General features: G+C 47.1%; 11 protein-coding genes and 2 non-coding genes across 13 annotated transcripts; 3 read left to right on the plus strand and 10 right to left on the minus strand.

Moving 5' to 3' along the window:
- Window positions 1-559: 559 nt before the first annotated feature.
- BDV27DRAFT_172620 (Zn(II)2Cys6 transcription factor) lies at window positions 560-2,980 on the minus strand (the record flags this gene model as incomplete). Its single annotated transcript, XM_032075909.1, has 4 exons — window positions 2,755-2,980; window positions 2,196-2,679; window positions 1,729-2,144; window positions 560-1,676 (listed from the first exon to the last, which is right to left on the minus strand). The coding sequence occupies exons 1-4, from the start codon at window positions 2,919-2,921 to the stop codon at window positions 560-562; spliced, it is 2,184 nt and encodes a 727-aa protein (XP_031927102.1). The 5' UTR covers window positions 2,922-2,980.
- Window positions 2,981-3,380: 400 nt separating this feature from the next.
- On the minus strand, window positions 3,381-5,482 carry BDV27DRAFT_129127 (lysophospholipase family protein). The gene has a single exon (XM_032067121.1). The coding sequence runs from the start codon at window positions 5,410-5,412 to the stop codon at window positions 3,553-3,555; it is 1,860 nt and encodes a 619-aa protein (XP_031927103.1). The 5' UTR covers window positions 5,413-5,482; the 3' UTR covers window positions 3,381-3,552.
- Window positions 5,483-6,867: 1,385 nt separating this feature from the next.
- BDV27DRAFT_t121 lies at window positions 6,868-6,963 on the minus strand. Its single transcript has one exon. It is a non-coding gene; the product is annotated as a tRNA-Lys (tRNA).
- A 540-nt stretch (window positions 6,964-7,503) lies between these two features.
- On the minus strand, window positions 7,504-7,588 carry BDV27DRAFT_t120. The gene has a single exon. It is a non-coding gene; the product is annotated as a tRNA-Lys (tRNA).
- A 783-nt stretch (window positions 7,589-8,371) lies between these two features.
- BDV27DRAFT_129129 (uncharacterized protein) lies at window positions 8,372-9,524 on the plus strand. Its single transcript, XM_032067122.1, has one exon. It carries the CDS (start codon window positions 8,455-8,457, stop codon window positions 9,484-9,486), a length of 1,032 nt encoding a protein of 343 aa, XP_031927104.1. The 5' UTR covers window positions 8,372-8,454; the 3' UTR covers window positions 9,487-9,524.
- A 2,086-nt stretch (window positions 9,525-11,610) lies between these two features.
- Window positions 11,611-12,576, minus strand: BDV27DRAFT_118962 (peroxiredoxin family protein). The gene is made up of 5 exons (XM_032064752.1): window positions 12,416-12,576; window positions 12,253-12,365; window positions 12,024-12,187; window positions 11,822-11,962; window positions 11,611-11,768 (listed from the first exon to the last, which is right to left on the minus strand). The coding sequence occupies exons 1-5, from the start codon at window positions 12,460-12,462 to the stop codon at window positions 11,733-11,735; spliced, it is 501 nt and encodes a 166-aa protein (XP_031927105.1). The 5' UTR covers window positions 12,463-12,576; the 3' UTR covers window positions 11,611-11,732.
- A 118-nt stretch (window positions 12,577-12,694) lies between these two features.
- Window positions 12,695-14,445, minus strand: BDV27DRAFT_129131 (NADH:flavin oxidoreductase/NADH oxidase). The gene has a single exon (XM_032067123.1). It carries the CDS (start codon window positions 14,377-14,379, stop codon window positions 12,826-12,828), a length of 1,554 nt encoding a protein of 517 aa, XP_031927106.1. The 5' UTR covers window positions 14,380-14,445; the 3' UTR covers window positions 12,695-12,825.
- A 185-nt stretch (window positions 14,446-14,630) lies between these two features.
- Window positions 14,631-15,860, minus strand: BDV27DRAFT_172622 (uncharacterized protein; the record flags this gene model as incomplete). Its single annotated transcript, XM_032075910.1, has 2 exons — window positions 14,631-15,447; window positions 15,828-15,860. 2 exons carry the CDS (start codon window positions 15,858-15,860, stop codon window positions 14,728-14,730), a joined length of 753 nt encoding a protein of 250 aa, XP_031927107.1. The 3' UTR covers window positions 14,631-14,727.
- Window positions 15,861-17,333: 1,473 nt separating this feature from the next.
- On the minus strand, window positions 17,334-19,110 carry BDV27DRAFT_129134 (NAD(P)/FAD-dependent oxidoreductase). Its single transcript, XM_032067124.1, has 3 exons — window positions 18,081-19,110; window positions 17,739-18,035; window positions 17,334-17,683 (listed from the first exon to the last, which is right to left on the minus strand). The coding sequence occupies exons 1-3, from the start codon at window positions 18,900-18,902 to the stop codon at window positions 17,534-17,536; spliced, it is 1,269 nt and encodes a 422-aa protein (XP_031927108.1). The 5' UTR covers window positions 18,903-19,110; the 3' UTR covers window positions 17,334-17,533.
- Window positions 19,111-20,558: 1,448 nt separating this feature from the next.
- On the plus strand, window positions 20,559-22,097 carry BDV27DRAFT_129137 (uncharacterized protein). The gene has a single exon (XM_032067125.1). It carries the CDS (start codon window positions 20,649-20,651, stop codon window positions 21,792-21,794), a length of 1,146 nt encoding a protein of 381 aa, XP_031927109.1. The 5' UTR covers window positions 20,559-20,648; the 3' UTR covers window positions 21,795-22,097.
- A 1,376-nt stretch (window positions 22,098-23,473) lies between these two features.
- On the minus strand, window positions 23,474-23,773 carry BDV27DRAFT_129138 (uncharacterized protein). The gene has a single exon (XM_032067126.1). The coding sequence runs from the start codon at window positions 23,737-23,739 to the stop codon at window positions 23,569-23,571; it is 171 nt and encodes a 56-aa protein (XP_031927110.1). The 5' UTR covers window positions 23,740-23,773; the 3' UTR covers window positions 23,474-23,568.
- On the plus strand, window positions 23,774-24,664 carry BDV27DRAFT_129139 (uncharacterized protein). The gene is made up of 2 exons (XM_032067127.1): window positions 23,774-24,041; window positions 24,100-24,664. The coding sequence occupies exons 1-2, from the start codon at window positions 23,940-23,942 to the stop codon at window positions 24,523-24,525; spliced, it is 528 nt and encodes a 175-aa protein (XP_031927111.1). The 5' UTR covers window positions 23,774-23,939; the 3' UTR covers window positions 24,526-24,664.
- An 82-nt stretch (window positions 24,665-24,746) lies between these two features.
- On the minus strand, window positions 24,747-26,191 carry BDV27DRAFT_158260 (uncharacterized protein; the record flags this gene model as incomplete). Its single annotated transcript, XM_032072649.1, has 8 exons — window positions 24,747-25,006; window positions 25,077-25,187; window positions 25,247-25,361; window positions 25,442-25,529; window positions 25,587-25,643; window positions 25,723-25,977; window positions 26,029-26,093; window positions 26,183-26,191. The coding sequence occupies 8 exons, from the start codon at window positions 26,189-26,191 to the stop codon at window positions 24,747-24,749; spliced, it is 960 nt and encodes a 319-aa protein (XP_031927112.1).
- Between the last annotated feature and the right edge of the window lie 1,460 nt (window positions 26,192-27,651).

Raw genomic sequence — 27,651 nt, forward strand, 5'->3', positions numbered from 1 at the left:
AATAGGGAAGGGTTTCAGGGCGAGCTCTTTTGGTGGGGTTCTCATCGAGTCTTTATATTCAGCCTAGCAGGCAAATCATGTGAAGAGATAGCACGTTACTACAATCCATCGGTAAACTATGTACAGTAAAACCCCGTTATGAACAACCAATTCAGCAAGCGCTTAAAATTACGTATATTGAAACTTTTATATACATTAATGAAATTTAAAAGACTCCATGGAAGGTGGGAAATGGTAAGCTTATAGGGTAAATGTGGTGAGGTCATTGATGCCCCTGGGTCTACCTTCAGCTGAGATTTATCAGGTGAGAACCTTGGGCTATGCTTAATGTAAAAGAGAAATGACTGTGATAAAAGTAATCGAAAGGACAATTCCTTGAAGACAACTCTCGAACAGTGACCGTTCGGGGACCTTTGATATGTTGTCGTATTTGAGATACAAGTTATTTTAGCTTTGGCTAAGGATATATGTCCTCGTTTGTTTTCATTTCAATAATCGTGATTGTTTCTCAGATGAAAATGTCATGGTTACATGGCTGTATATAAAGTTCAACGACACCTTAAGACTGTTTAACAAAATCATCAAGAGGGAATGAGTCGAGCCATGGCATCGACATGTCAATAAGTTCCAACGACGACGACAAATCGCCGAAGTGAGGTAGGATCTCGCTCCGCCCAATGGCCGTTGTAAAGAAGTCCAATTCAACAGGGAATTCTGGGAGTGTTGCGCATTCTCCAGATACTCTGCTATCCACACACTGACTACTGCTCGGCGATGACGACGACGTGTTTCCCGGATTGTCAAAACCTGGCTCTGGGAACAAATATCCTAAAGTCGCATGGGCATCTGGAAGAGAAGCCCACAGACGGGGCGACGCTGTTAACCTCACTATCTTCGAGAGTACGAGTCGGTTAATTTCTTGCGATGGGTCTATGATGTCGTCTAGATGAGATAGCCGCCGAAGGACGAGTAATGCACCGTGACGCGTCTCTGTGAAAGACTGCTCCAGCATACTGATGCTTAGTCTAACTAGTTCCCTCCGTTCACTTAATTCGTGGGGCGATCGATACTTTCGTAGGCATATCAGGTCTATGATGGTATAGATTCCTGCAGTAATGATAGAGGCCGTCACTGCCCAGAACTTGTGGAAATGAGGGCATGGTGCGTGTTGCCTCCGCTGGAGAAGACGCTTTGCAGCTAATATCCCGTGCTGGAGGACATCCCCTCCATCTTCGTTGGGGTTTTCCAGAATGTGGGGCAAGATTGCAACGCAGAGATGGATCCGCCAGCTATCTAGGCAGTTGTGGAGTAAATAGCGTTGCACTGTGATCCAGTTGGGTTCATGGCCTACTACGTCCATGGTGGCGTCCTGGCCTAGCAATGTGAGATGGGGTGGGAAGGATAATGAGATGCGGTCTAATTCCCCAAGGGTATCTTGTAGTACTTTTATATCCCAACTTTTGATGGATCCGACGTGGGTCTGTATAGTAATGGCCAATTGAGCTATTGCTCTATGATACTCGAAGGTAGACGGACGGTTCGTCCCTTCATCGAAGCTATGTGGCGAGGCAGAGGTAAAGCTCCCATCGATAAAGGTGCTTTGGCCTTCCGTTACTTCCAGTACTGTTGTGAAAGACTCTGGATGGATCGTGATTGGACGTGACCACACAGCTATCCTATGTAGTGTTAGCGTTCACCTACCCTTTCAGGCCAAGCATATAGGCCTACCAGTCACAAACGACAAGTGTCCACCACAACCTTCGAAGAACATTCTGCTGACTTGAATTCGACTCTAAGCTTTCCATGTGTGTACTCACTGTTCCACGATCATGCCCAAGACGATCGAGCCCAATGAGTCGAGCAACATTCACGGCCGTACCATGAAGAATATATTCCTGGTCTGATTCACCGAGATTCTTATGAATCACGTTCAGAATTGCCAAGGCCTGGACGGTTCGCAAGCTTGGCTTGCCGGTGTAGTTGGCATAGTTCAACTCTTTCAAGGCAGCTGCTCGCCAACTACGCGACAATTCTATAGATCCCCGGCCCAGTGAAGACCGCACAGAGGGATCTCGGGCAGAGAAGCTCTCATAAACCAACTGGAGGTTTTGTATTTTCTCTTCACTAATAAAGTATACGCCAACCTGGAAGCTAGTCAAATCACGGAAGCTAAAGGTGGCACGAAGAAAACTTACGGCTAAGACGCTTAGATATACGGCAATCCAAGCATGATCCCTAAGACTATTTCCTTCGTTTGCGATCAAGCTATCCCAGAATGCATTATGCTCTCGCATGAAGACTGATGCATCTAAGGCACAATGAACCCATCCAAACTCTCTTAGAGAGAACTTCACAATTACGTCGCTCCAGTGGCGGGCAGGTAGACAAAGCATTACATGGTCATCCCACGGACGAGTACTATCCGCATGACCTTGACCTGGCTCAACTGATAGTTGGAACGGTAAGCGCTGAAACTCGCTTAAGATACTCTCCGAGGATTGAAAGTCCTCTACGGCTGCTGTGCGTCCGGGGATATTGGCTTCCACTTTTAGCATTTCCGGTCGGGAGAGAACTGATTCCAGCTGCCTTATTCGCATTTTGAGGCTCATATTCTCCTCCAGAAGCTTCGAAGCGGTGCCAGTAGCACTATCGTCTGATGGCACATCTTCGTCTACTGCACTGTTGTAAGAGGTCAGCTCAGTTGAATATATATGTTGACAAAAGCATCGAGAATATCGCATTTAGGGATCTCACACAGTGACTTTCCCAGCAACCTTAACAACCTCACGCATACAGGCGGCCGACTCCCCACGTTCAATGCATTTGTCACAAGGTATCCTCTTCGAGCATTTCACTTTCCTACGGGTGCATTGTATACATGACCGAGGGACCCTCTGGGTCTGGCGCATTTGTGGTCGCATGGCCCCGGCACGACAAAGTCCTATTCCAACGGGAAATTCCAGGCCCCTCTCCAGAAAGCATCAAAACTAAGTATGGAATCACAGTCCTCGTAGATTAGCGACTCCTATCTTCTCTTTTCACTAAATGAAGTCTCGGTTGAGTTCGGGTGAGTTTGGTCAGCTGACCGCAATCTGGCCAATCATACTTGAGCTTTCTGGTTTTCGCCCTTGGATACAAATGGCAACTAAAGTAAAGAGGCGCGATAAGAGCATAAAAAAGTGCGCATTTATCTTTTATCCACACCACAGTAATAGTCCCCAAAAAAGATTTTCGACGACCTGGTTTTTCTATTTTGGCACCCACTAACATCCAAATTATGGATGACAGTCACCACCATCCACTTAGAGCTGAACAGCAATGCCTCAAAAGGTTGGTATTATTTGAAAAGAAATTGTTATTAGTATTGCTACTTGAAATACTTCAGTCCATATAGCTTTCATAAAAATATATCATTTATCTAAACTATATGCAGATTATCTCTTGTATGTCTATAAATGCCGGCTTTGCGACCATGATTGAAAAGAAGTGATGCTATATGCGATATCGAAGGAACTTAGCTCGTGTGTTTGCAACACAAACTAAACATTATGTCTAAAGCATCATCGCCAGTGCTAGAGCGAAGGGAAATATGGCAGCGATGGAAACAGGCAATTCCCTGGGAGCCAGGTTGGTCTTGATCATAAGCTGCGGCTCGTAGTTCTCCGGCTCCGTACTGTTTATAGTTCCATCCCAGCAGTAATTCTTGAAGCACTTAGTGCAGACTTCAGGCAGAGTAGTCTTAGTCCGTTCAGCGGAACGCGAAAGAATGGCACACCCCACACATGACGGCCAGTTGGCATCCTCCGTGCCATTTCCCTGGGTGACAACATTATAACCGTTCGTGATCATGTCATCACGGTCCTCGTAGCTGTAAGACAGGTCGAAGGTGGATGTATTAGAAAGGTATGTATAAGGAGCATTTGGAAGATAGACAATCAGCGGCGCTGGCCCAGTCAGGTTCTTACTATCGCACCCGAAAAAGGTCGGGCGTTTGTTCAGCCCTAAATTGATGAAGGTGTTGGGATCGGGGACTGCAGGAAACGCGGTTCCGTTGCTGACAGTCGAGCTCAGGCTCCTTTCATAGGTGCGCACTAAGGACTTGCCAGAAGGCCAGCCGTGGATATTAGATGTAGAATCCACGGCGAAGATTACGTCGACGTTGCGCTCTGGCTGGATCAAAGGGTGTAATGGAACGTTTTGCCCGTCTTCGCCCCCGTCGACGACACTCAAGTGGGTTCGACTTGCGATATTTGGCGTAGTATCGGTATATTGATAAAATGGGTTGGGGTAGTTGGCAATATCGTTGTTGTCCTGGCCCAGATCTTCGAGAATGCTTGCGATGGCCGACTTGAAAATCTTGGGAATCTTTGTGCCATTCAATCGTAATAACCCTTGGTTGAACAGAGAAGACGAGGTACCCATGATATAGCCAGCATTGTCGAAGCCCCGAACACATGACCCGTTGCTGGAAATCTGACCACCTTTAAAGTCGGAACCCAGATATTCTAATGGCGCGAAGCTATAGATGGCAGGGTCGAAGGTACCAAATTCCCAGGGATTGAACTCATACACAGTAGAATTACTACCAACAACTAACTCGCCGGGGTTTCGTCCGTCCGCGACCAGGATGGGCAGGGGTGTCTGGCCTCGTTGGAAATTCTCCATCAAAGCGATCGATGACCAGGTGTAGTCAGGGCCCCCGTTGCTGGCATTGATAAACTGATAAGAGAGTGCGCGGCCCCAATAGTCTGTAAGAGATGTGTTAAAGCCCGCCTCTTTCTTAGTTTTTACTGTGTCCACTAATTCGGACCAGTAATCGACAGTTTTGAAGAACTGGAAGTGCTTCACGTCCGGGCCCTCTAAAATGTTGTTTCTTAGGTCCCAAGTATTCTCACTCGTCTGGAGATCGCTGATGGTGGTGAAGTTGTTGATAAAGACAGATCCTACCAGCCATCCACCTCCACTTAGCGCTGAAAGGTAAGTGGCAGACTGTAGGAGGCCTCCAAGTTGGCCAGAAGCGGTCGAATTCGTGGTCCGACTGTCAAAAGCTTTAAGGGCTCCAGCACCGTTAAGCATGGCGCGATAACCACCACCGGACACGGCAATTCCCACATTGGGTAGATTGGAAGTGTTCGTTGACACTCGGTCAATATAAGCTGATGCATCGAAGTTGGTCAGGTTCAGGCGGCCGAGCAAACTCTTCAGGGGCGACACAACTTCCTTCCGGCGCGACTCGAGCCAGTCCGTTTCATTCTGGGAGAGCTTGGATGCAGTGCGGACTGTAGGTTTCACAGCAGGGCAAGAGACGTTTGCAGGGGCGTATTCATCGGGAGCATTCGGCAAAGCGCGTAGGTCAAGACTAGGGGCAGCGCTAGCCAGAGTAGCCCCTAGCAAAAGGGCATTCAATTTCATATCGTAGGTCGAAGGCTAAGGAGAATACGGGAAAACATCGAGATCAACGGTTCAACACCGCATACAGTACATTCTAAGCGTCAGCCAAGTGACTCTTACTTCATTTATGACTATGTATGTGAGAATTCTGCTTCGACCTCATTAGGCAACCACCAAAATCCTTCTGTGTCCTGTCGTCAACAGGGATTCAGCCTTATGGTGGGAATGTTTCATCAGAATTCCAACTAGCGGCTGGGATGGGTCTCACTATTGAACTAGGCTACCACATAGCACATGCCTTACCCTATTGAGCACTCTGGGGTCCCACACCTGGGCGAATAAACGGGGCCTCCGCCCGATGGAACTCTTGGGAGCGCTCTTGTTCGGATTTCTATTGAATGATGCCTTCTTGCTCCGCGGACACTCAGGTATTCATCCGGCCGCTACCCGCGGGACCCGCCTTCCCATAGACAGTGGCAATCGTTATAGCAGATCACTACCCAGTGGGATAGAACGAGAATTTCTTTGTCTCCTTCGGAACAATAAACAGTACGGCTTGACTTCTGCTGCTCAAGAGAAAACTGAAGGTCATGGTATTTCTACATCATGGTGGTGGCGAGTACGATAGAGTGGGAAGTCTTCGTTCGCCGCCATAATACCTAGCTCTTCTGTCTTTGGGTAAACTCTTTTCAGAATGCATCTGCCGTTGTGTATTCGTGCCAACAACTTTGTTCAGTGAAATGTGCATGATAGTCCTTCCAATGTCTCATTTTATCGAAAGAGCATTGGGTATTGTAATAGAGCTAAAAAGCTGAATCCTGACCTAGAAAATATGGCACCCGACGAAAGGTACTCTATAACATTGTTAGAGAAAAGCTTCCAGTCGTGATAGTCCATAGCTAGGGTCACAAAGACTGCCATAGGGAGAGCATCAGTCATCCCAGAAGCTTCTAGGAAAGGTGCAAGAGGCGGGCACACTGCCAATTACATGCAATCCTTGAGAGGTAGTTCTTATATGAGTTGCTTGTCCAGTCATGAACGAGAACTGCTATCATCTTCGCCTTCTCTTTCATGGCATATACGCCCTCCCTTTTGTGCCCTAAGAAGACCTTTAAAAGACCTCTTCGAAAATAGTGGCAATCGTAGGATTGAAGGTTGTCTTCTTGTGGCTTCCTGCAATGAAATTCTTCACATGGTGAAAAACTCACGGCTTTCCTGAGGAGCCCTCAAAAATGATGGAATTTGTAGGAATCTTTCTAGCAACAAAAAGCCCAGGAAGGTCTTTTGTCTAAATAAGAGCTACAGCCATGAGGCCGCCAGGCAGACTGGAGAGCATTCCACACCATATCCCGACAGAGAATAGAGCACAACATGAAGCATCCAGCTACATTGGCTCTGTTGTAAGTAAAGTTAGAGACTGCTGCCACTATTCATGCCTCAAAACAATAATCCTATGTCGCAGCAACAAAAAGAACACGCCCAATGCGGGGCTCGAACCCGCGACCTTGAGATAGCAGACTTCTATACAGATAATCTAAAAGTCTCACGCTCTTCCAACTAAGCTAACCGGGCCTTGGATAATGACGACACATTATAGATGGCTACCAGAGGGCGAGCCTGCGGTGTAGCTTGAGTGCAGTGACGGCCTGGTTAGGAAAATTCATCCGCAAAAGTGGGTCTGGAAGAAGACGGAAATTACTTTCCCAACAGCAACGGTGCACTTCGGAACAAGATATTGAACTGCAAGGATATACATGGAGCAGTAGGGGGACACATACTTGATACGCATAACATAATCAATGATGCAGAGCCCCTTCAATCAGTATATACCTAAATTAGGCGGATCTGCCATGGGATGGTTCGGCAATTGGGGGCAAGATGTGGGAATGTTGGAATCAGGTGAAAATGCGTCGTCCAACCCACTGCAACATCGTATGTCTGTGCCTTGACAATAACAAAGTGAACTAGGAGAGCATAGGCGGGCCCAGTAACACAGCATAGGCTTGGGTCCGTTGATGGCGACAGACATGAATTAACAAGGTGGACAGAATCAAAAGAAAAAAAAAAAAAAAAAAAAACTTGTGGGATTAATTGAAGGGGTAAAAAAGAATTCGCCCGATAGGGGGCTCGAACCCCTGACATTGAGATGGCAGGATAACCTAAAAGTCTCACGCTCTTCCGACTGAGCTAACCGGGCTTGGTTAATAAACTGGGTTTCAAAAGGTTTTATAAGCTAAAGTTCATATTATAACGTTATGCCTGGCTTGAACTTCTAATCTCAGAACATGGCACTCCGTTTGCAATGAATCAATATATGAATCCAAGCCAAGACTCTTCCACGCATTAAGGTTTACAAAACTAAACACACTACAATTCGAACTGCAACCTATTTCAAGAAACATCAGATGATCTACTTGAGATCCATGAAAGCTTTGTGCCCTCCTTGCGAGAGCATGGGACTGGACAGCGATATCGGAATGAGATTTTCTTCAGGAAGCTGTGAAAGAATAGCTTAACAAGCAGGGTGGACTGAGGACGAACAGGAACCCATCTCCACAGCGCGTGAGCTAACGAATGCCTCCGAATCAAGACGAGTCTGAGCTATTGATAATCGATTGTACTATTAATCCTTTATATATATATGTAATCTAATATATAAACTGGACAAACATCTACTTCACGTATTCGTTGTCGTATAGCGGAATTTAGAAATCCTAACTGCCAATCTTACTCGAATCATTTGAAAATTTGATGACTCAAACTATGGGCTCCTGAACCCCTGATGGTATATACTGTAGTAGTCGGGTCAATTGATCAAAAATGTGTACAGTAAAACAACATAAATGCACCTATAGCATGTAGATCACTGACAATGGACCACTCAGGTACATCCGCTGGTCCCACAGTGGGGATACAATGCGGATAAGCTTCACCCCTCATCAGAAATTTTTTTAATTGTACAGATTTTTGTGTTTACAAACTCAACAATACCATAATAAAACACCCTTTGGCATAGTCTCCTTTTGTATCGTGGAATAGCGTACACCATACAATAATACCACAATGAACCCACTACGCTACATGGCGCCCCCGCGCCCATTCACAGAAATTTCCACCTCCACAACCAAAGAAATCAAGGAGAGGATCAGCTATGTGGACTCCATGAAAGCGAACCCTCACTTCAAAATCTCCGAAGAAAGGGAGGAAGCTCTTTTTGAATACCTGGAAGCCTGCCACACATTGACCAATGGCTCTCCCACCAAAGAAGAGCGCGAAGTTGCCCAAGCATGCATCAGGGAATATGAAAAATCGCTCGAGAACAACGAGCCAGCCCGGCTGTCCTTTGATCTTGCGACCAAAACCAAACTAGGCGAAGAGCTCGACAACCTGTGGAATATGTGGACATTCAACAGATACGAAAAGTACCTTCCCGAGGACATAATTAAGGATGCTAAGAACCACCCTTCGTCTCAAGTGTCTGATCCCTGGCACAAGGCATTCTGGAGACCTTTCAACGGACGTCTTGAAGCGGAGAAAGCCTCCTTCGACAAGGTCTTGGTAGGACAAAATTATCATAACGAGTGCCCGACTTTCCTTTTGCTGGCGCTCCTGTGTGAACGCCACACGGTTGATTGGGATGAGACCCTTCAGTTGATCAAGGCTTGCGCTAGTGAAGGTGACAAGGTCGATCTCCCCGCGGTGGATCTTGTTGAGTTCCTCAAGAAACGCGATGTGACTGGTTTAGCGACTAGATTGGACCGTGATGAGGCAAGCATCTCGCTTTCTACGGAGTATGTTATGGGCGTTGGATCATTGGTTCTGGCCTTCTTCGCCTCTCATCTTCCGGAATTTTTGTTCGATAGAGATGAGGTTGACCCGGCGGATTGGACACCGAAGGAGTCCTTGAAGGTCCTGCTCGATCTCGATGAGGCACATGTTGAGAAGACCTTCCGGTTCATGATGCAGGAGATGTTCCACAAGATGGCCGATGGTGACTCGGATGAGGATGATGATGATGATGTTTACGATGATTGGGACAATGATGATGACTCTGACGACGACATTGTTATGAGTGATGAGTCCGACGACTATTAAGTGTGTGCTAATCTGGCGATTTTGCTTTCCGATTTGTTAGTTTTAGAAAAGAAGCCATGTATATACCAACTTACCACTGTCTTCGGCTAATATCAGCTACCCATAGACGACACAATACCACAACAAGTAGTTATCAGCCAACAATATCTTTCATTCAAACTAAGCCGCCACTCTTCTTCAACTACCGATAGCGTAGGAGCGACGAGAAGAAACAAGAAAGTCAATATCCACCGACATCCACACTCCTATCTCAACTCTACCTGCTTACCATATCGACCCGAATATTTCAATCCTGTACAGACTTTTGAGCCATCCCAGATCGGCCACCCTATCCAAAGAATGTCCCCAAAGTCTCACACTAACCTAGACCACCCAACACGAGCAACTCATATCCGGATGCACGCGTGGACAAGTGTACGTAGTTTTTCCTTCCGAACAATTACATTTTTTCTGCTTGTTGCAAGAGCCATGGCAATACCTTCCGCGTTGCTGTGGATCAGATACTGTTAGTAAGAGGCCTAATTTTGTCTACATAGCGAGCTTTATCCATGGATAGAATGGCGGTGCCAAACGTACGAAAGGCTCATCTTTAGCTGGAGCAGGAGACTTTTGGGTTCCAGTCTCGTAGTCATCGACGGCAGTAGAAGTGACGCTTTTGGTGTTGCCAGCGAGGGCCATTGCGGTTTAGAAGGAGAACATGAATATGGCGAAGAAGGTGAAGAGGATCTTGAAGTTAGTCATGCTGACTAGAGATGGACTTTTAATTTCAAACTGAACTTTGTGTTCGCTTTGTGTAAGGGTGGTTGTCCAATGGAAGTTGATGGTGAGGAGAGGAAAGGAGATTTTGGGACCTGGTCCATGATGGTATATTTATACCTTCCATTGTAGGAGGAATGGAACTAAATCGGTTAACTGGAGTATGAACAGAGGCATGATGGGTTAATCCCATCTGGTCTCATGCAATTTTACATTACGGTAGACTATGTTCCCCACCGAATAAGTGATGTGCATACATACCTACTACGTCCAGGGGTTTAATTAACAGTAGATGGAGTAGATGTTCACATTATCACTAGTCCTCTATCAAGTCAAGACTAAGTATTGACCGAGTGAGTCAGGGCGCGGTGTCGCTTAATGTGGAAGCAATGATTCATCATGATAGGGTTCGGGGCAATTGAGATAAAGGTTTCTTTCCTGTACCATGCGCCTTGTAAAATTACATCTCATAACCGCCATGATTGAATTGGTAAAGGGAAAAATTAAGTTTCATTATTTCTATGGGCAGCGCTTTTGAATATCTCAAAGTAGGAAGCCTTCGCTCTAAAGGGCCATTGGCACCGCTGTGCACTGTAATGGCTCAGTTACATATCACTTCAATTTTGTTACGGGGTTTGATATAAGATACAGATATCTATCCAACAACGGGAACGAGGCTGTTCTTTCAAAAGCAGCATTATTACATGACCGGGGGACTCGAGTGAAACGAGAGGATGGATCTCTTCGCCATAAGCGTGCACGCAGCTCGAAGGCACTAGACAGATAACCCAGTATTGCAGTATAGTAGCATAGCCTCAGTAACTGAGATGGCTCTTTCAGACCAATGCAGTCTTCACGGGCGTTTTCAGTAATCGCCGACTCGGGCTTTTATAAGAGGCATTGGAGCTAACCCTATGTTGTCTTCGGTAGCCACTGCCGAAGTGAAGGGGTTCTTCGCTAGTAATACAATCTTTCCTTAATGCACCGGATATGTGCCGAATTCATATCAACAGGGCAAGGCTGCTCACTAATTCTAACTTGTTTCACTCCTAAGGTTCTGGCATGTCACTTCATCCCGGAATTACTGTGCAGTGTTGTGTCTGTGCGTTCATATAGATCTGTGTCGCCGCCCTCGGCCCGTGAATGTCAATGGATTGAGCAGGTGTTCTCACTTGTTCATAACGCCCGGCGTCCTTTAGGGTATTGGTGGTTTCCAAGTAAGTCCGGGACGTTACGGACTTTTTAATTGATATTCAATATTGTTAGCTTCTATTAATGGAAGGCTACAGAACGTGCGTGCTAGGTGAGAATGATAATTTCCATTAGACATAAGTCAACCGCTTGATAACACCTCTTTTCTGCCTAGTACTAACCTGTAGTTCTAGGCCCAGCATATCGTGAGCGAGTTTTAACCAAAAGAAAACGCTAGCTAAGCAGAAATTTGCTCCACTCTATATAATTCACCTCGGAAAACGAGCTTCCGAAGATAATCACAAGTGAGCCAAGACAGCCTCGGCACCCGACACCTGCCCAATCGGTTAGCACTAGCAATTGCAAACACGACAGGAAGAAAACGTACCTTAACAACACCCTTCTCAGTCTCGATCTGAGCGTAAGTCACCTTGCCGTGATCAATGACAATGGCATAACGACCAGTGCGACCGTTGTTGGCCCAGCCGATGCTGCCCGAGAACTTGGCGTCGGGGTCGGAGAGGAACAGCTGCAGTAATCAGTATATTGCAATTGAAGGCTTTTGTAGACCATCGCGTGAAGATACATACAATGTCGTCACGCTTCACCTGGTTAGCCTTTCCCCAGGCGCTCATGACGAAGGGGTCATTAGATGCGACAACAGCGACGACCTGGACGCCCTTTTCCTTCAGCTGGGGTAGGTTCTGGATGTATCCGGGAACGTGGTTGACGGAGCAGGTGGGGGTGAAAGCACCTAGAATTGTACAGTCGTGTTAGATTCGATATAGCGATGTGCGAGGAAAGATATTAGAGACTGACCAGGAACGGAGAACAGGACCACCTTCTTATCGGCCCATTCTTTAGAGGCGTTGTATGGGATGGGGATGCCGCAGGCGGTGATGTCGCCCTTTTCCTCGGTCCAGGGGACGTACCTAATAACAATTAGTGGGGGACTGGGGCGAATTAATTGGAGGTTACAAACTGGAAGACGACGTTTTCGGGGAAGGAATCTCCTGGTTTGAGGGCCATGGTGACTGATGAATATGGTTGTTGTTTGTCTGAGTGGTGGTGAGGAGTAGGAGTGAGAGTGAGTCTTGGTGAGTTGGATGTTTTGGGGTGAATTTAATTGGACGCGGGGTAGAGGATTATATCATAATCAATTAAGATCAACTAATTCTATGGTGGGGTTAAAACTACTACCTTACAACCTTAGCTCTCAATAGTAAATTAGTACTAAAGCAAAGGTGTGCAGTTCGGACTCCGGAGTCCTCCGGGTTGAGCCGGAATTAACCGAAGTTAATTGATTCAAAAACTCAATGGCATATCATAATCCAAGAAATTCATTAGTTCTATCATGTCTATACATACATATCCTCTATGCCCATATTTTATCTATAGCGCTCGCCAGAACTGATGCGGATGCGTCACCTTGACTCCTAACTTCTTCGCTGTGATAATGACCCATTCAGGTTCTCTCAGGAACTGACGAGCCAAGAGAACCACATCTGCCTTGGCTGTCACGATGGCCTCGGCCTGCTGCGCTTCATCTGCACCCTGAACGATGCTCTGCGCCTGTTCTGCCTCGGTGATCAATCCCACACCTCCCACAAGGGTCGATGCGCCAGCTTTCCGGATAGCCTTTCTCAGCTCCCCAGCCAAATCCACCTGGTAGCCAGGACCGAGCTTAATCTTCTGGTCCTTATGAACTCCACCCGAACTGACATCAACCAAATCAATGCCTAATTCTGGCAAGATCTCGACTAACCGGAGAGAGCTCTCCAGATCCCAGCTGCCGGACTCGGCAGCAACAGGCTGACCCTCAAGCCAATCGGTCGCACTGATGCGGAGGAACACCGGCATACCTTTGGGAATGACAGCACGGATGGCAGTCGCAACCTCACGGACAATGCGAACACGGTTCTCGAAGCTACCACCGTACTCATCGGTACGTTTGTTGGTCGCAGGGCTCAGGAACTGATTCAACAAATATCCATGTGCCGCATGGATCTCGATGACATCGACACCAGCCTTCACCGCCAGTTCTGCGCTCTTTGCGAACGCTTGGACCACCTCCTTGATCTCTGCTATGCTCAATGCTCGGGGAGCCCAGTATGTCCCCTCCGCAGGGTCCCAGATATTTTCTTCACCGCCACTAGGACCGACGACGTCCTTTGGCCATCCGAAGACGCTCTCATCGGCCCGAAGACTGTGTTTTCCGGCCTGCGATGCTACCCATGGGGGTAACACACTGGCTTTCCGACCGGCGTGGGCCAACTGAACGGCCACCTTGGCACCCTGGCTATGGGAGAATTTGACCACGCGTTGCAGACCTTTGAATTGTTCGGAGTCGGTTCCCTCTTGCCAGAGACCGGCGTCGTGGGGGGAGATACGTCCATTGGGCTGGACAGCCTGTGCCTCGACGAAGACCAAACCGGCGCCTTTTAGCGCGAATTGGCCCAGGTGTGCGATGTGGTAGTCGGTCAGGGCACCGACGAAGGGGGAGGCGGGGTTCGACTCGGCGGAGTACATGCACATGGGGGACACAATGATGCGGTTCTTGAGGGTCACATCGCGGATGCGCAAGGGCTTGAAGAGGGTGGGCGTGTTAGGGTCTTCGGGGTTGACAGCGGCACCTGCATTGTTGGCGGGGGTGAAGTAGGGGGTGCTATCAGCTTTGACCACGGAGGGAGATGCAGAAGAGATGGATCCCATTGTGACTATCTTGGTTTCTGATTGTGAGGAGAGAACGGAAATATATTGTCCTGCCGGATAAAGGTCATTGTTGATGAACTCATGGCGATTTATAGATTTCCAATATGGTGAATCGCGTGGAATCTTTTTGGATGCCAGAAAATCACGGCTGACAAATGCCCGGATCAGGTGCCGAGGCCGATACCACTTTTGCGGCTTGCCATTGGCTAGTGCTCCATCGGACTCTACTGCCATTGGTTGGTTCTTGTACCATCTTAAAATTTATAGTTCGATAACTGTAAATATGGATTTCTCACGTAATGATTGCTCTATTTCAAGTAACACTTAGGATAATCATGAGCTAAGTTGATTATAAATGCGCTTTTCACCACAGGACCCATCATGGATGCAACCAGACGAGGGGAGAGTAACGGATAATCGGGATAGGACTTTTTTCAACAACTAGCACTGTCCTACAAAATTGGGGGCTATACATTATTAGAAATTAGATACTCAGGACGTTTGACCTGACGGCATTAGTACATATCAGTATACAGTAGTCCATATGGCTCAACCTTCATGTCGAACACCGCAGACCGCAGATTAAACCCGACTATCCCTTGGATTCCTCGCCGCCCCATACCTTGTGGTCTTCCTATCAAAATCGATCCGGACTATCCACCACACTAAGGACGCCAACAAACCCAGGAAGAAATCACACACTGTCCAAAACCGTGGACTCGGTCCACGCATATTATTCAGCAGAAGTTCCGTCCGAAAGTCGACCGAGATATACGTCTTCCCCTTCTCCAAGCCCCAGACAATCTTCCTCGCGACCTCTCTGGCACCGGGTATCTTGCGCTCCAGTGCCTCCTGGGGCATACTGGTTCCCTCAAGGACCTTTGTTAGTCCGGGTTTGTGCTCCTGGCCCTGGGAAAAGGACTCTGATAGGAATGCGCCTGGGAAACAGCAATGGACTCGAAACGCATCTTTTCCGTAAAGAAGGAGTTCTTGGCGAAGGGTATCGGCCAACGCGCGAATAGCTACCTTGGTAGGTGTGTAGGCTATATAACCCGGTAGCCCGAGGAAAGCGGCAGCGGACGACGCGAGGATAATATGTCTAGGTGTGGGCGTCTGTGGGGCAACGAGCCATAGTTTTAAGCAGCATTGGACGGCGAATATTGTGGTGTAGTAGTTGGATTCCATGCACGAGGTGAGGGCTTCAGGCGGGATGTCAGCGAGAAACCCGACCTGGTTGGGAGTGCCTCCGGCTGCGCAAACAAGAATGTCAGGGGGGTGGTAGTGTCGTAAGGCTTTAGTTATCTGCCGAATTTAGCATGGACTAGTAAGCAGAGTATGTATGGAGGGGGTATACTTCATCAGGCTTGGTCAAATCAACAGATCGCGTATCGATAATTTGCTTTGACGATACACATGCAGCTTCGACTTCATGTTGCGTATCTTGTAATGCAGCTTCCGTCCGGGCGAGGATGAGCAGATTGGCACCTGGTTCATGTGAGCTTCATACAAGTCTAACATAGAAAACGATACGATGAGGAGGGCTTTTCTTGGTGATCATAGGATCGTACCCTTCGATGCTAGCTCTAGCGCTAGTGCCTTGCCTAACCCTCTCGATCCCCCCGCTACTACTACTAACTGGTAGTTATTAGCATATACGGGTAACAAAAGGGAGGATGTAAGACCTTGCCGTTCACATCAAATTTATTTCCAAACATTGTCCATATAATCGTATACTCATCTAGACTGCGTACTCGGTGAGGCAGGGGTCACTTCGAATAAAACATGCAGGTGAGAGTTCTTAACGTTCTCTGTTTTGATGGCGGACACGCGAAGTATGCAAGGGGTGGGAATGGGGTTTGGCCAGGGGCGGTGTTTACAATAGAAATTACCCATAGATCTTTGAAAGGTAAACTGGAAAACGTTTCCGCGTAATTTTTGCATGCATATGTGGAGTAAACGAAATATGATCAATCAAAATGAAACCAACCGGTTGAGACATGTCACATTTGCGTCGCCCACGGTCAGCATTTCCTCTATACCAAGACATCACAGTGTAAACAATGTCCAGGATAACGAATATCAAGCCTACAATCTTGGGGCATGCACAGAGTGCTTGTGTGTTTTATTGAATACGCCGCATTTCGCAAGATCATTTCTTCAATGTGGATGTTTACACCCACAGAGCTGAAGTTTTCGGGAAGAAGTTTGACGCTCAGAGTGTGTAACAATCACCAAGCACCGATTCCACAGGCATGATGGGGAAATCCTCACTCAGTACGAGCTAAGTATGGTAATCTAAACAGGATGTAGCATACGGTGTCCGTACTATCGATCGTTTTATTTTCCGGGTTATGTGTGTGGCACAGATATTTTCCAGTTGGATAGAGCTCCCGTCTCGGTAGGGAGCAACATAAGGAGATTTTTGAGAAAAGCTCGCTCGTTTGCTTTCGGGTTGGCTATACAGTGGGGAGTAGTATCAGTTGAGAATTTTGTATGTTACTGAATTCTTGATCTTGCGTCATGCCTAGTTGAGAATCTGGTAGTAAGGCCTTTGATCAAGTCACAGCTAGCCTTTTTTCATACACGACGAGGCTCAAACAAGAAACAGATGTAGTGTCTGGGCCACGTGCTACGTGCCACGTGCAGCCTTAATGCTTGATACAACTACTAGCAGTAGAGGATGGCAGACTGACTCTAAGTTTGCGCTGTTCTCGTACAGATACCTGTCACCAACCTCTGCTAGAGGATTCTTGCAGGCTACATGTTTTGGTATAACTACACAAACGAAGCATATTTTAATTCTTTACAGCTAGCGCTGGAAACAAAGTAATCAGTATTATATAATTGTGTGTTCCATATCATCTGCCACACAGGCGATAGCTGACTTGACTTGAGACCTAGGATTTCTAGTGTCACTTCATCACGTAGTAACATAGTATCGCCTATTTGTAGAGGTTAAAGCTACCCGGGCAGGCAACATACAAACTTCAGCCTACGGAAGCGCTTGCCTGCTGCTTCAGTGGAAGATCCCGCACTGTTCCAAACATCCGCTGATCCCATTCATTAGACCGCGACTCTGTTCAGGTCTTACATCTCAGGATTATACTAAGCGCATGAGAATTGTCTAGAGCTTCGGTACAAGGAACAAGTTGAGCTTATGTTAATGAAACTTATTGTGGACTAGAGAGACTTGTTCAAAGTGGCTAATATTGTCCCATATATCGGCAATTTTCACTACCATTACCCGTGAGTTGCAAGTCAGACAAACAGTTATTCCTTATAAATGTAAGCCAGTAACCTGCTATACAATACCCTTTTCAAACAAAGTCAAGAAAGAAGTCTCCCATGCTCACGCAGAGGACGTACGCCTCAGGCATGACCGTATACTTCAATCCCTTTTCAGTCCATATCCCACATCAACGTATGGTTTCACCCCGAAAAACTTCCACACCTTTGCGCTGTCCAACTCCTCCGCTCGGCACTTCACAGACATAATTATTTCGGCTGAACCGTCGCCCATCCAAACCAAGGCTTTCCCCTATGTTGGTGTCAGCTTGTGCATGGTCTGAAGAGCTAACAGAAAAACCGCTCACCAGCCCCACGTGTAGCTTTGTCATTCCCTCCCACCACTGCGGGCGATACTCGAGCTGATTTTGCGATTTGATGGATCGCACGATATTCTGTGCCACAGACTGCGCCTGCTGCACTGCTGCTCGACCATTTTTGATATTGTCCATATCTACCACATCCCCGGCAGCATAGATATGATTGAGGGACGTGTCTGCTAGCTGAAGTGTAGGGCGAACTTTGACATGACCTGTCTCGGAGATTGACTCGGGCGACAGCGCCTGTATTAACTTGGAGTTGGGACGTTGGCCAACACATTTCACCTGGAGAATTAGCAGCACCTAAGGACGAAATTGCAAGAACCGTACCAGATAATCGCACGCGAGAGCTTCGCCTGAGCTCAACTTGACAAACCCGTCTTCTGCCTTGTCACTAAGCACTCTTTCACCCATTATAGTCCTCACCCCCAGCTCTTCAAGTGCTTGCAATGCCTTTTCTCCGAGTCTAGGACCAAAACGAGCCAGCAATTCCTTCCGAGAATGAACTAACGTGACGTTTTTCTCAGGATATAGTGATTTCGCATCTGCCACGAGCTCAATTCCCGCAGCTCCACCGCCAACAATGACCACATTCGTGGCAACTCGGAGTTTTTCCTGCTCAGCCAGTAGTTGATCTATTCCTTCCTGTTTGGTCCCGGCTGGCACTCGCGACGGAAGTGCCCCCGACGCCCCAGTCGCAAGCACTAAGTAATCGAACTCCATATCCTCACCGGACGCGAGCTCTACCTTTCCAGTACGTCCATTCTCACCGGGTACAATTCGCTCAACACTATCACGAATCCACTGATAAGAACCTTCGGGAACACAACCAAAGTAAGGCCCATAAGGAATGAAAGCCTTATGTTCATGACCATTCACCACGCTAAACCGCGGCAAAACCCAGGTCAATTGAAAATGAGTATTCTTCTCGATAACCACAACCTGATACCCAGTTGGTAGCGAGATAGCAAGGCATTTAGCCGCGTGATATCCTGCGAAAGAAGCGCCAACAACGACGACGTTGCGCGGATGCTCGACAGCACGGTAAGTGAGTCGGTGTAAGCGGGTTGCAACCGCCTGTCTCAAGTTGGCGACTATCTGACCGAATATAGGTCCGAAGAGCTTACAGATGAGTAGCAGTTTGGTTAACATGATGACAAGACTATCAGCGTCATTCCGAGTTGTGTTTTAGATCCATGTTTGCATCAGTAAATCTAGGCGTCAGGGAGGGCGAATGCTGGGTTTTAAGAGTCGGTGATAAGTCTCGGAGCTCGGATTGATGAAATATCCGTCCGATGAAGGTAAGGCCATCGTATTCTTTCGCCTAGCTTGCCCCAACATGTCTGTGTACTTATGTCCGGGTGACGGGAAATTCGTGTTTACTCCGGGTCGACTGATGAGCCTTCCGTGGAATCTCCGAAGGGGGCCTGTTATCTTATCTGATCCGTTCCGAGAATCGGCGGTTCTCCATGGATCTGGTCGGGTTTCCTATTTCGAAATGGTCGGCTTCGCGCATGTCACAGCCCATTGGAGGTACAGGGTCTAGACTTTGCAGGTAGAAATATATCTCGAAAGGTGATGGCCGGGATTTACTCATATTCATGTGTTTATGTGGGAAATTAGTTGACGGCTAGAACAGCTACATGTCTCTTAGTTCACTTGCATCCGCTGCGAAGCACAAAGTACACACTGTAGAGGTCGCTAGCGATGACCAGTTCCTGATGATATTTTACTCTCTCGGTTACCACTCTCCGGTGGATTTTTCATGGAACTCTTTTGATCATACAAAGGATATCAAAGAAAAAAAAAAAATAGAAAGTTAAGAAAAGAAAAAGTGCAATACCGCAATTATCGTGTTGCCTAAACTACGTCAAGCTACACAGAATTATCGCTCAGCCCCAACGGTCGGTGTCAGCCCAGACAAATCAAGCTAGTAGGCTGCGCCCACCATTATATTCTCCTAGGGCCATACATTATTGCACTGGCTGCTGCAGGATTTCATGAGCCAGCATCATAGCGACTCCCCACTAGCATCGATGATGGAGGAAAAGGTTTTCTCGAAACATCCTCTGATTTTTAGACCTAGGCGCTTAACATGCTCCACAAACTTGAGTAGGATGCCGCGATACGGTGTAATCCATGATCCTTTGCCGCGATCCTGGAAATGGTGAAACGCACCCGTTATTTAAGTTCGGCCCCAGGGTTTGATTCGGGGCGAACGACGATGATCAGGCCGAATAAGTGCTGTAATGTGGCAAATCTTCATGGCGCAAGTACAAGCATCGCTAGGACAAGGAAGTTTCAACCTTTGGCAAGTGGCCAGGCAGACATGAATGGCTGGATGTCATCGTGCCTTTTCCAGAGTCTGCGAGTGAGCTCCTAAACTTCCACAAATTTTGCCACAAGCTAAATGCCAGATAGATCTGACGGCGGTATAGAAGGGCAAAAGACACCTGATAGAAAAGCCTTATATAATGACTCTTGATGGAAGATGGATGGACACCCGATTTCACGAAAAGGCCCGGCCCGCAAATCATTACCCCAAGTCGGAACCATTGGCTCAGATACTCTTAGCTTTCAGCCCCATATGCACCTAATCTTCCCACCTCCAATCAACGAGCCCTAATTAGTCCCTCACTTGGCCCCGGCGCAAATGAACCACAACCTGCCAATGATATCTTTGCAAGTTTCAAGCGCTTATGCGCTTGAGCGTCTGGCCAATAATGAGCTCCACGGGGAAGAGGTCCAGCCTCGCCAGATGAAAAATAAATAAAAGCGGACGGCCACATCTGTCGAGTCGCGGGGAGCGCAACACAACCTCACAGTCGGTCGTATCCTTGAAATATATAGAGGATATTCGCAGGTCACGCTCTTTTGTCTGACACCACACAGCCCATCATGTTCTTCAATGACAGTTTCGAGGATTTTCACCTTGACATCGTCGGTTTCCTCGCCATTTTGGGTGAGGGTTCCGTATCGGTGAACTACCAAGTCTCGACATTATCAGCCTTCACCTTCCTCCCACGCCTCTTACCCGCACCCCAGGCGTTTATGAGACCGTCGCGACCACTCCGTCTAGATGATGTTCCAGGTACTGTGTTGGGCATTCGCTCAGGAAATTGCCGGCCTCACGTCTACCGCATCCCCCATATCATCCTGCCGGGGGATGAATCGATGAAAAGCGATTCTGATTACACAGTCCGTCAATTTCAAATCACGATCAAAGATGGAGGAAACCCGAAAGATGCATTGATCACGGCTCGTGCTTTCAGTCTACTGTCCCTACTCGCCGCCATCGGCTGTGCCATGTCGATCGCGCTGCTTGGCCTCTCGATCCATTTCAATGACGGATGGGCACTGATAGCGACCATCCTCCTCTCATGCCTCTCGTCCCTTCTGGGCCTGATGTGCAAATGGTCCCTGAAGCTTGGAAAACGTGTAACAGGATCAGAACATATTCCGTCCGGTAGCGTGATAATTTGCTACCCGAACGGTGCATTCATAATCGTGGAGTGTGAAGAAGCAGTCGCCCGACCGCTCTTTTTCGCCCCCGAACGATGCAACTATCTCATCTCAGGAACGTGGTATCGCTCTCTCGCCCTCCTCGGAACAATGATGCTCATGTTCGGAGTTATTGCGCTGGGAAACTCGGGAGCACGCATGCAAGTCGCCTTCGGTGCGTCGTATCTGTTACTCAATGCTGCGTACTGGATGGTTGCAGCCTTGCCCGAGAGACTCCACTGGGATTACTCGGCGCTTAATATCGAGGAGGTCACGCCTGCTTTTCCGGCGCCCGGGGAGAAGAAGAGCTTCGGATTGGCGCTATGGAATGCGATTAAATTGACCCAGTCGACTAGATGGGTGAAAACTGGACGTATCGCACCGGATACGGACGCTTGGGATCACTGGTTGGATCAAGCTCAACTTGCTGCAAACGGGCAGGATGGGTTGAATCCGGAGACCTGGGATTGGTCGAAAGCTTTGGACGCCTGTTTGTTTACCTCTAGACTGCAGAAACCTTGTCCTGAAGAAAGGGAGGTTTAGTATATATGTTTTTGGAAATCTTTCGGATTATGTGTACCATGCTTTGATGATGATGATGATTACGATTATGATGATTATTGCATGACTGTGATGATTGCATATGAGGTCTCTTTTGTTTGTCTTGGTTAGAGATCTGTAATGACTATGGTGAGATGTCTTTGTTTCTCTATGTTTTTCTTATGTCGCGATGATGATGATTGTTATCTGCTTATGCTGATAGAATGCCCTTTTCATGTTCTTATAATTAACAGCGTGCATATATTGTGCGTCAAGTATAGAAAAGTGATTCTGTTCTTTTTTCTTTTTCCGTTTCCTTTCCCTCTTTTCTTTTCTTTCTCCCTCCCCTCTGTACTAGAATACTCATTGTAGACGACGTTCGTGACTCCAAGCGGCTTTACCGGTGACTCATGAGTCCAACAGACCCAAGTATATTCACGTATTGTTTCTGTGATAACGACATTCATTGATACCCTGACGAAATAAGAGCCCCGCAAATGGCGTTAACAGCGACTGTACGGGGCACTTGAAGAAGCAGTACGTAGCTACAGTACTGTTACCGATAATACCAACTCTCATGATTTAAGAGTCCTTACGATACTATGACATTTGGTCTAAGTTGGCAGCCTGACGTTACTTACATGTATAAATGAACTGGTAGAGCGATAGAGCTTCCTAGTGGTGAGATCAACCTCAAAAGTAAACCGCTGGTAGTCAATATGTCTCATCCGCTGCTTATAACCGAAAGCAGCCATGCTGTCTGAATCCCGCTGTCAATCTGTTATGCATCAATAGACTGGCTAAACCAATTACAAGATTTTTTTCTTGGACTGATGACTAACAGTATGAGAGTCGGTAAGCGAAATAATTATTCTTCAACATTTTTCGGTCCAAGCAGACAAGGAGCTTGAGCGGGTTAGTTCCTTTTAGAAGGTTATGAATACTTATGATTAACTTTATCCCAGATTATTCTAGACCGATCCGAAGATCTGGATCCTGACGCGCGCAAATCTTATTCCCTCTATTTTCAGGAGCTGAGAGACTAAACAGAATCCCCTGGCCAGCCACCTCTATTCTTAGGTCGATACGTAAATCAGGTTACTATCTTGACCATGTGATGTTTAAACTTCATAGAAGTTTATATTGAGCTTGTCGTAGTACTTGTAGTATATTTATATTTAGCAAGAGCATCTTAGAGAGCTTCTGTAAAATTATACAAAGATATTAAAATCCACGATGGGTCGAGGTTCAAATGACCCAAATTACAGGTACACATTGCTCGATATAGATAAATAGCTGCGATGTGAAAGGACTTGTGAGCGTCCAGCGTTTTAGGTACGGAAGGTCTTAATCAAAGCTTCTAAAATATCTTATATCTTACAGGACTAGAGATGCGCTGCTCATTGCCTAAGGCCTTGACTAGTACTTGGTCCAGGAGCTAGACTACTAACGGTTAAAAGAACAGCACCAGAGTGGATAATCTATTCTGGCCAGTCAACTGTTCACTTTATAGATTGATGCCCTCGTCGTCTTCTCCATCTTCTATAGATTCCGGCATTCTGATACGAAAAAAAAAAGGCAGAATGCATGCGGGTTTGGGACAGTAAATAGTTGTGCTTGCAACCGAGGCAACAGGCCATGGAGTATCCATGCCATCCGTGACTAGCTTATTGTTTACGTAAGCTTGTGGTCGTCATACATATCGAAAAATCGTCACTTGGTTTGTCTTTAGTTCCTGTCCCGAAATGAGGTTTCCAGCAGCCACAATGAGCTTTTTTTATCCACCATGGTCCTTCAGATATGAGCCCAATGGCAATTGTCCAATGAGTGAATAACCTAGCATACTGAATACTGATAAGGTGAACCGATGTCCATCTTTGGTTATGAAAAAAAGCCCATGACGTCGTCGTGGTGCGTCAACTTTAACTATGACGTCATATGATATCATCACAACCCAGGAACAAAAAATCGAGGGTTCAGGAACAACCCTATATAAACAGCCATCTTGGCTTGTCTAGACATCATCAACCAAGAAGAACAACAACAATTATAAACAAACAAACAAACACAATCAGAATTAAAAGTTTACCAATTCTTTACCTACCTCACAACCAACCACTTCAACCACAAACAACAACAACAGCCATAATGTCTGACAACGGTTCTTCCACTCTCAAGTCCTACGTCGACTCTGCCGCTGGCATGGTCCAGAGTGCTGTCGGTTCCGTGACTGGCAACTCTGCCAACAAGGTATATACTACCACACCTCCTTTACGGTCACTAGCAAGCATAAGCTAACAGAACACAGGCTGAAGGCGACGCCTCCCAGCAGAAGGCCGCCGCTGAACACGACGCCAGCCACACCACCGCCAAGCTAGGCCCATTCTCTGCTGACCCCAACACTGGCGCGACAGCCAAGGACCGTGAGCAGCGCTCCACTGGCGCCTGGGATCAGACCGTCGGTTCCGCGAAGGAGTCCCTAGGCAACCTGATCGGTAACGAGAACCTGCGCAAGGAAGGTGAAGATCAGAACCTGCGTGGCAAGGGTGCCGAGGCTGAGGGACAGTTGAAGGATTTCGGTGAGGGCGCTGCCGATCGTCTCCAGGGTGGTATTGGAAAGGTCGCTGCTGCTGCTACTGGCGATCGCACTGAGGAGGCTAAGTGGACCCAGGTCCACGATGAGGGCAAGGTTAAGCAGAGGGGTGCTGAGCTTGATATGCAGAAGCATGCTTAAGTGAGGCCTTTTAGCATTATTTGTGATGCCACTGCGACTGGGTTGATATCACTGGGCTACGGAGTTACATGGTTATGGGATGTACTTTTTATGACTGGGATGTATTATACTAGATGGAATTGATAAATCCTACTTTTGACTTGCTTCCTACTTGTGGTAAATTTATATCTATATTTGTCGAGTCTGTTCTCCGCATCTAGTAGTAAAGTAAGTAGATACCTTTACAGACCCGGGTTGAGGACATCCTTCAAGACTCGCTCACTCGTACCCCACAAATCCTTTGCAAGTTGTTCATTCTCACCATCCTCTGAAGTATCCCCAATCTCACCAAAGGGCACCAAATACGCCCCTCCATACCTTTCCCTCTCGATGAACGGCAGTGGATGCGCCGCGGCAAAAAGTGGTGTCAATGCTCCATCCAGGGGTGTCAAAAGGTCCTTGAGTCTATCATTCCCCTCACCGAGATATCTAGTTACTCCGACTATATGTTGTAAGATGAAAAGATTAAGCTATATGGAATAATAAAGGCAATGGACAGGATGCGCACGTACCGGTCTTTACACCACCGGGGTGCATGCTCATGGCCAACAGAGGTATTCTATCTTCATTCGCACGTCTCTGTATTTCCTTTGAAAAGAGTACCATGGCGAGTTTAGAGAGACCTTTACATGTAGATTAGTTGTTAGAATAGGGATAGTACAATGAAGAAAGAAACCCATACCATAGCGGAGGCGGTTGCTTTGATGATCGTCCTCGGAGCCAAAGTCTCGGTTGAAGTCACCCAGAGAATTGAATCGTACGCCGGTCGGAAGGGCAAGATGGACCCTTGAAGAGATCTAGGGAGGCGATTTTGTCAGCTAAGGTGGCAGACTAAATTGTGCCTGGAGGTCATTATGTGGGAGTTAACAATACTCACATTGATAATTCGAACTCCAGGTGTTAGACGATCAGTCTTCTTTAAAAGAGGAAGTAGCTCTGTGGTGAATAGGTATGGGCCGAGAAAGCTGACGCTCATAAGTACATAAACCCGACGAGCAACTATTCCTTGTGAAATAACGTACTTCGTGCCAAAAGATATTGAGATACCATGTTGGTCCTTGTGTAAGGGCATCGACATACTAGCATCGATAATCGGGAATTAGCGTACTGCCGATAAAAATACTGTTGACAAGGATTTGTTAGACACCAGTCACTCACCGCGTAGCATTGTTGACTAAGATATCTAAGCGTTCCTCTCTCTCCAAAATACCTCTGGCCGTGCTATGGACCTGCTGGAAATTATTTAAATCCATAGCTAGCGGCACTAATCGCCCAGGATCCAAAGAGGGCGTGGACTGAAGCATCTCATCGATCGCATTTTGGGTCTTTTCTGTGTTTCGTGCACCAACGTATACTCTGGCCCCTTTGATAGCAAGCTGGTGGGCGATATGATATCCGATTCCTTGTGGAGAGCTATTTTTATGATCAGCTATTGTTCCTTTACATCTTGGTAGATTGCAGTACTTTGCACCCGTTACAATGGCCACTTTGCCGGTTAGGTCGGGTATTTCTGCAACGATGTCCCATTTCTGGCCGAGGTCAGGTTAGCTTTCTGTCTTTCGTCCCTTGTACTATAACTTCCTGTTTTAAATGGAATAGGGGCTTATCAGGTATATACAGAGTCCATCTTATTTAGCGACAATGGATGAAGAGGGTGCTTTCGTGAATTAGTACCAGAGGAGGGGTTTCGCTTTACCAGTTAACTTCGTCTGGTCGGCTTTTATCTCCTATCTCCGCACCTATTGTATTGCCCACTCAGTCTGGAAAAGTGGTTGCGTTCCTTCAATGCAGCCGCACCTACAGCAGCCTAAGCTCGGAGACCACCGTAGGGCAACTTCTTGTACAGGGCTCTCAGGTCCTCGAGAACGGGCTTGTCGGCTGCAACCATGTCAGGAATGTCTTGGGTCGAGAACTGATGGACCGACAAGCCATCCGGGACTGGAGCGGCGGGAAGCTTGGAATGATAGACTCTTTCCAGTTTCCCACGCGTGAGGTGGCGCCGTGGCGATATGAGTTTTTCGGTACTGTGAGTTCGACTATAATTTATTCAGTCGAAGTTTTGTTCAATAGACATTCGAAAAAATCAATGACTATCTGGTGATGCGATGTCGTAGGCCTGGGTATGAGCGGCCCTTTCAATGATTTATGAGTAGCCACAGCCGACATAATCCAGAGATACAAGGAGCATATAGGCTATGCAATGGTCGGGTATTGCTCCGGGATGAAGCTGCCTAGTCGAGCTTTTTTCCCCAAGTACCCATTTCTGGTATTATGCAAAGCCCGACGAACTGGAGAACGGATCTTCAGCATTGCCATGTTTCGCGGTAGGCTATTCTACCGAGGTGCTCTCTATACCAGTAAACTATTCGCACAAATTAATACTCAAAATCATTCGCGAGAGATTGGCCACAGAGTGGTGGCCTTCGACTTTAGGGCATTTGAGCGGGCTTCACAAGTTATCGCATTATCTATTCGCGCGTTTGCCATGGCCGCGAAGGAATTAGTATGATACTTGGGGATCGACTAGCTACAGTTTAGATCACTCATGGCCGGAGTATTTGCCCTTCTAGTGACACAGGGGATGGCTACGGCTGATCTACGTCTCAAGGCAGAAACGCAATTTGATATGATCAACACCAGCACGCCATTTGTATCTACTCCCCGATTCCCGGTTAGAGGCTACTACAGACTACTACTGGTACCGCTTCGCAGTGCCTTCATTATCAAATACCAACATTTGGCAAAGTCAAAGTGTCCCAGACACATTGCTCTGTTTTTTTTTTTTTTTTTTTTTTGGATCTTGATACTGCAGGCCTTTCGGCTCAGTAGCCATCCCTTTAGAACCATAGATCACTCAAGAGTGCTGACAGTTATCTACTGTTCACAAGAAAGCTTATACCAGCTTGCAGCCTTTATTGATAGGGGAGCTTGTGGGACAGGGAAATAAATAGTATACGTAGTTGCAAATGGGAAGTAGGTGGTACAGTATCCAGATGCCGACATTATCATAAGCGTTTTCGGTTCCTCTCAGATCGGCAACTGAACAAGAAACCTCGGTCCCACCCCATAACCCCTCAACCCTGAATT

Source organism: Aspergillus caelatus, assembly GCF_009193585.1.
Source record: "Aspergillus caelatus strain CBS 763.97 unplaced genomic scaffold BDV27scaffold_99, whole genome shotgun sequence".
NCBI lineage: Eukaryota > Fungi > Ascomycota > Eurotiomycetes > Eurotiales > Aspergillaceae > Aspergillus > Aspergillus caelatus.

What these genes read in the sequence shown, in the direction of transcription:
- BDV27DRAFT_129134 (XM_032067124.1), bottom strand. Translation starts at nt 18,902, where the DNA reads ATGTTAACCAAACTGCTACTCATCTGTAAGCTCTTCGGACCTATATTC. An exon ending in CTCTCGCGTGCGATTATCTG is followed by an intron (nt 18,036 to 18,080) that starts GTACGGTTCTTG and finishes CTAATTCTCCAG; the next exon opens with GTGAAATGTGTTGGCCAACG. An exon ending in CAAAGCTACACGTGGGGCTG is followed by an intron (nt 17,684 to 17,738) that starts GTGAGCGGTTTT and finishes ACACCAACATAG; the next exon opens with GGGAAAGCCTTGGTTTGGAT.
- BDV27DRAFT_129131 (XM_032067123.1), bottom strand. Translation starts at nt 14,379, where the DNA reads ATGGCAGTAGAGTCCGATGGAGCACTAGCCAATGGCAAGCCGCAAAAG.
- BDV27DRAFT_129127 (XM_032067121.1), bottom strand. Translation starts at nt 5,412, where the DNA reads ATGAAATTGAATGCCCTTTTGCTAGGGGCTACTCTGGCTAGCGCTGCC.
- BDV27DRAFT_129138 (XM_032067126.1), bottom strand. Translation starts at nt 23,739, where the DNA reads ATGATATCATATGACGTCATAGTTAAAGTTGACGCACCACGACGACGT.
- BDV27DRAFT_129129 (XM_032067122.1), top strand. Translation starts at nt 8,455, where the DNA reads ATGAACCCACTACGCTACATGGCGCCCCCGCGCCCATTCACAGAAATT.
- BDV27DRAFT_129139 (XM_032067127.1), top strand. Translation starts at nt 23,940, where the DNA reads ATGTCTGACAACGGTTCTTCCACTCTCAAGTCCTACGTCGACTCTGCC. An exon ending in CTGGCAACTCTGCCAACAAG is followed by an intron (nt 24,042 to 24,099) that starts GTATATACTACC and finishes AACAGAACACAG; the next exon opens with GCTGAAGGCGACGCCTCCCA.
- BDV27DRAFT_118962 (XM_032064752.1), bottom strand. Translation starts at nt 12,462, where the DNA reads ATGGCCCTCAAACCAGGAGATTCCTTCCCCGAAAACGTCGTCTTCCA. An exon ending in AGGTGAAGCGTGACGACATT is followed by an intron (nt 11,963 to 12,023) that starts GTATGTATCTTC and finishes TGATTACTGCAG; the next exon opens with CTGTTCCTCTCCGACCCCGA. An exon ending in CTGAGAAGGGTGTTGTTAAG is followed by an intron (nt 11,769 to 11,821) that starts GTACGTTTTCTT and finishes CCGATTGGGCAG; the next exon opens with GTGTCGGGTGCCGAGGCTGT.
- BDV27DRAFT_129137 (XM_032067125.1), top strand. Translation starts at nt 20,649, where the DNA reads ATGTTCTTCAATGACAGTTTCGAGGATTTTCACCTTGACATCGTCGGT.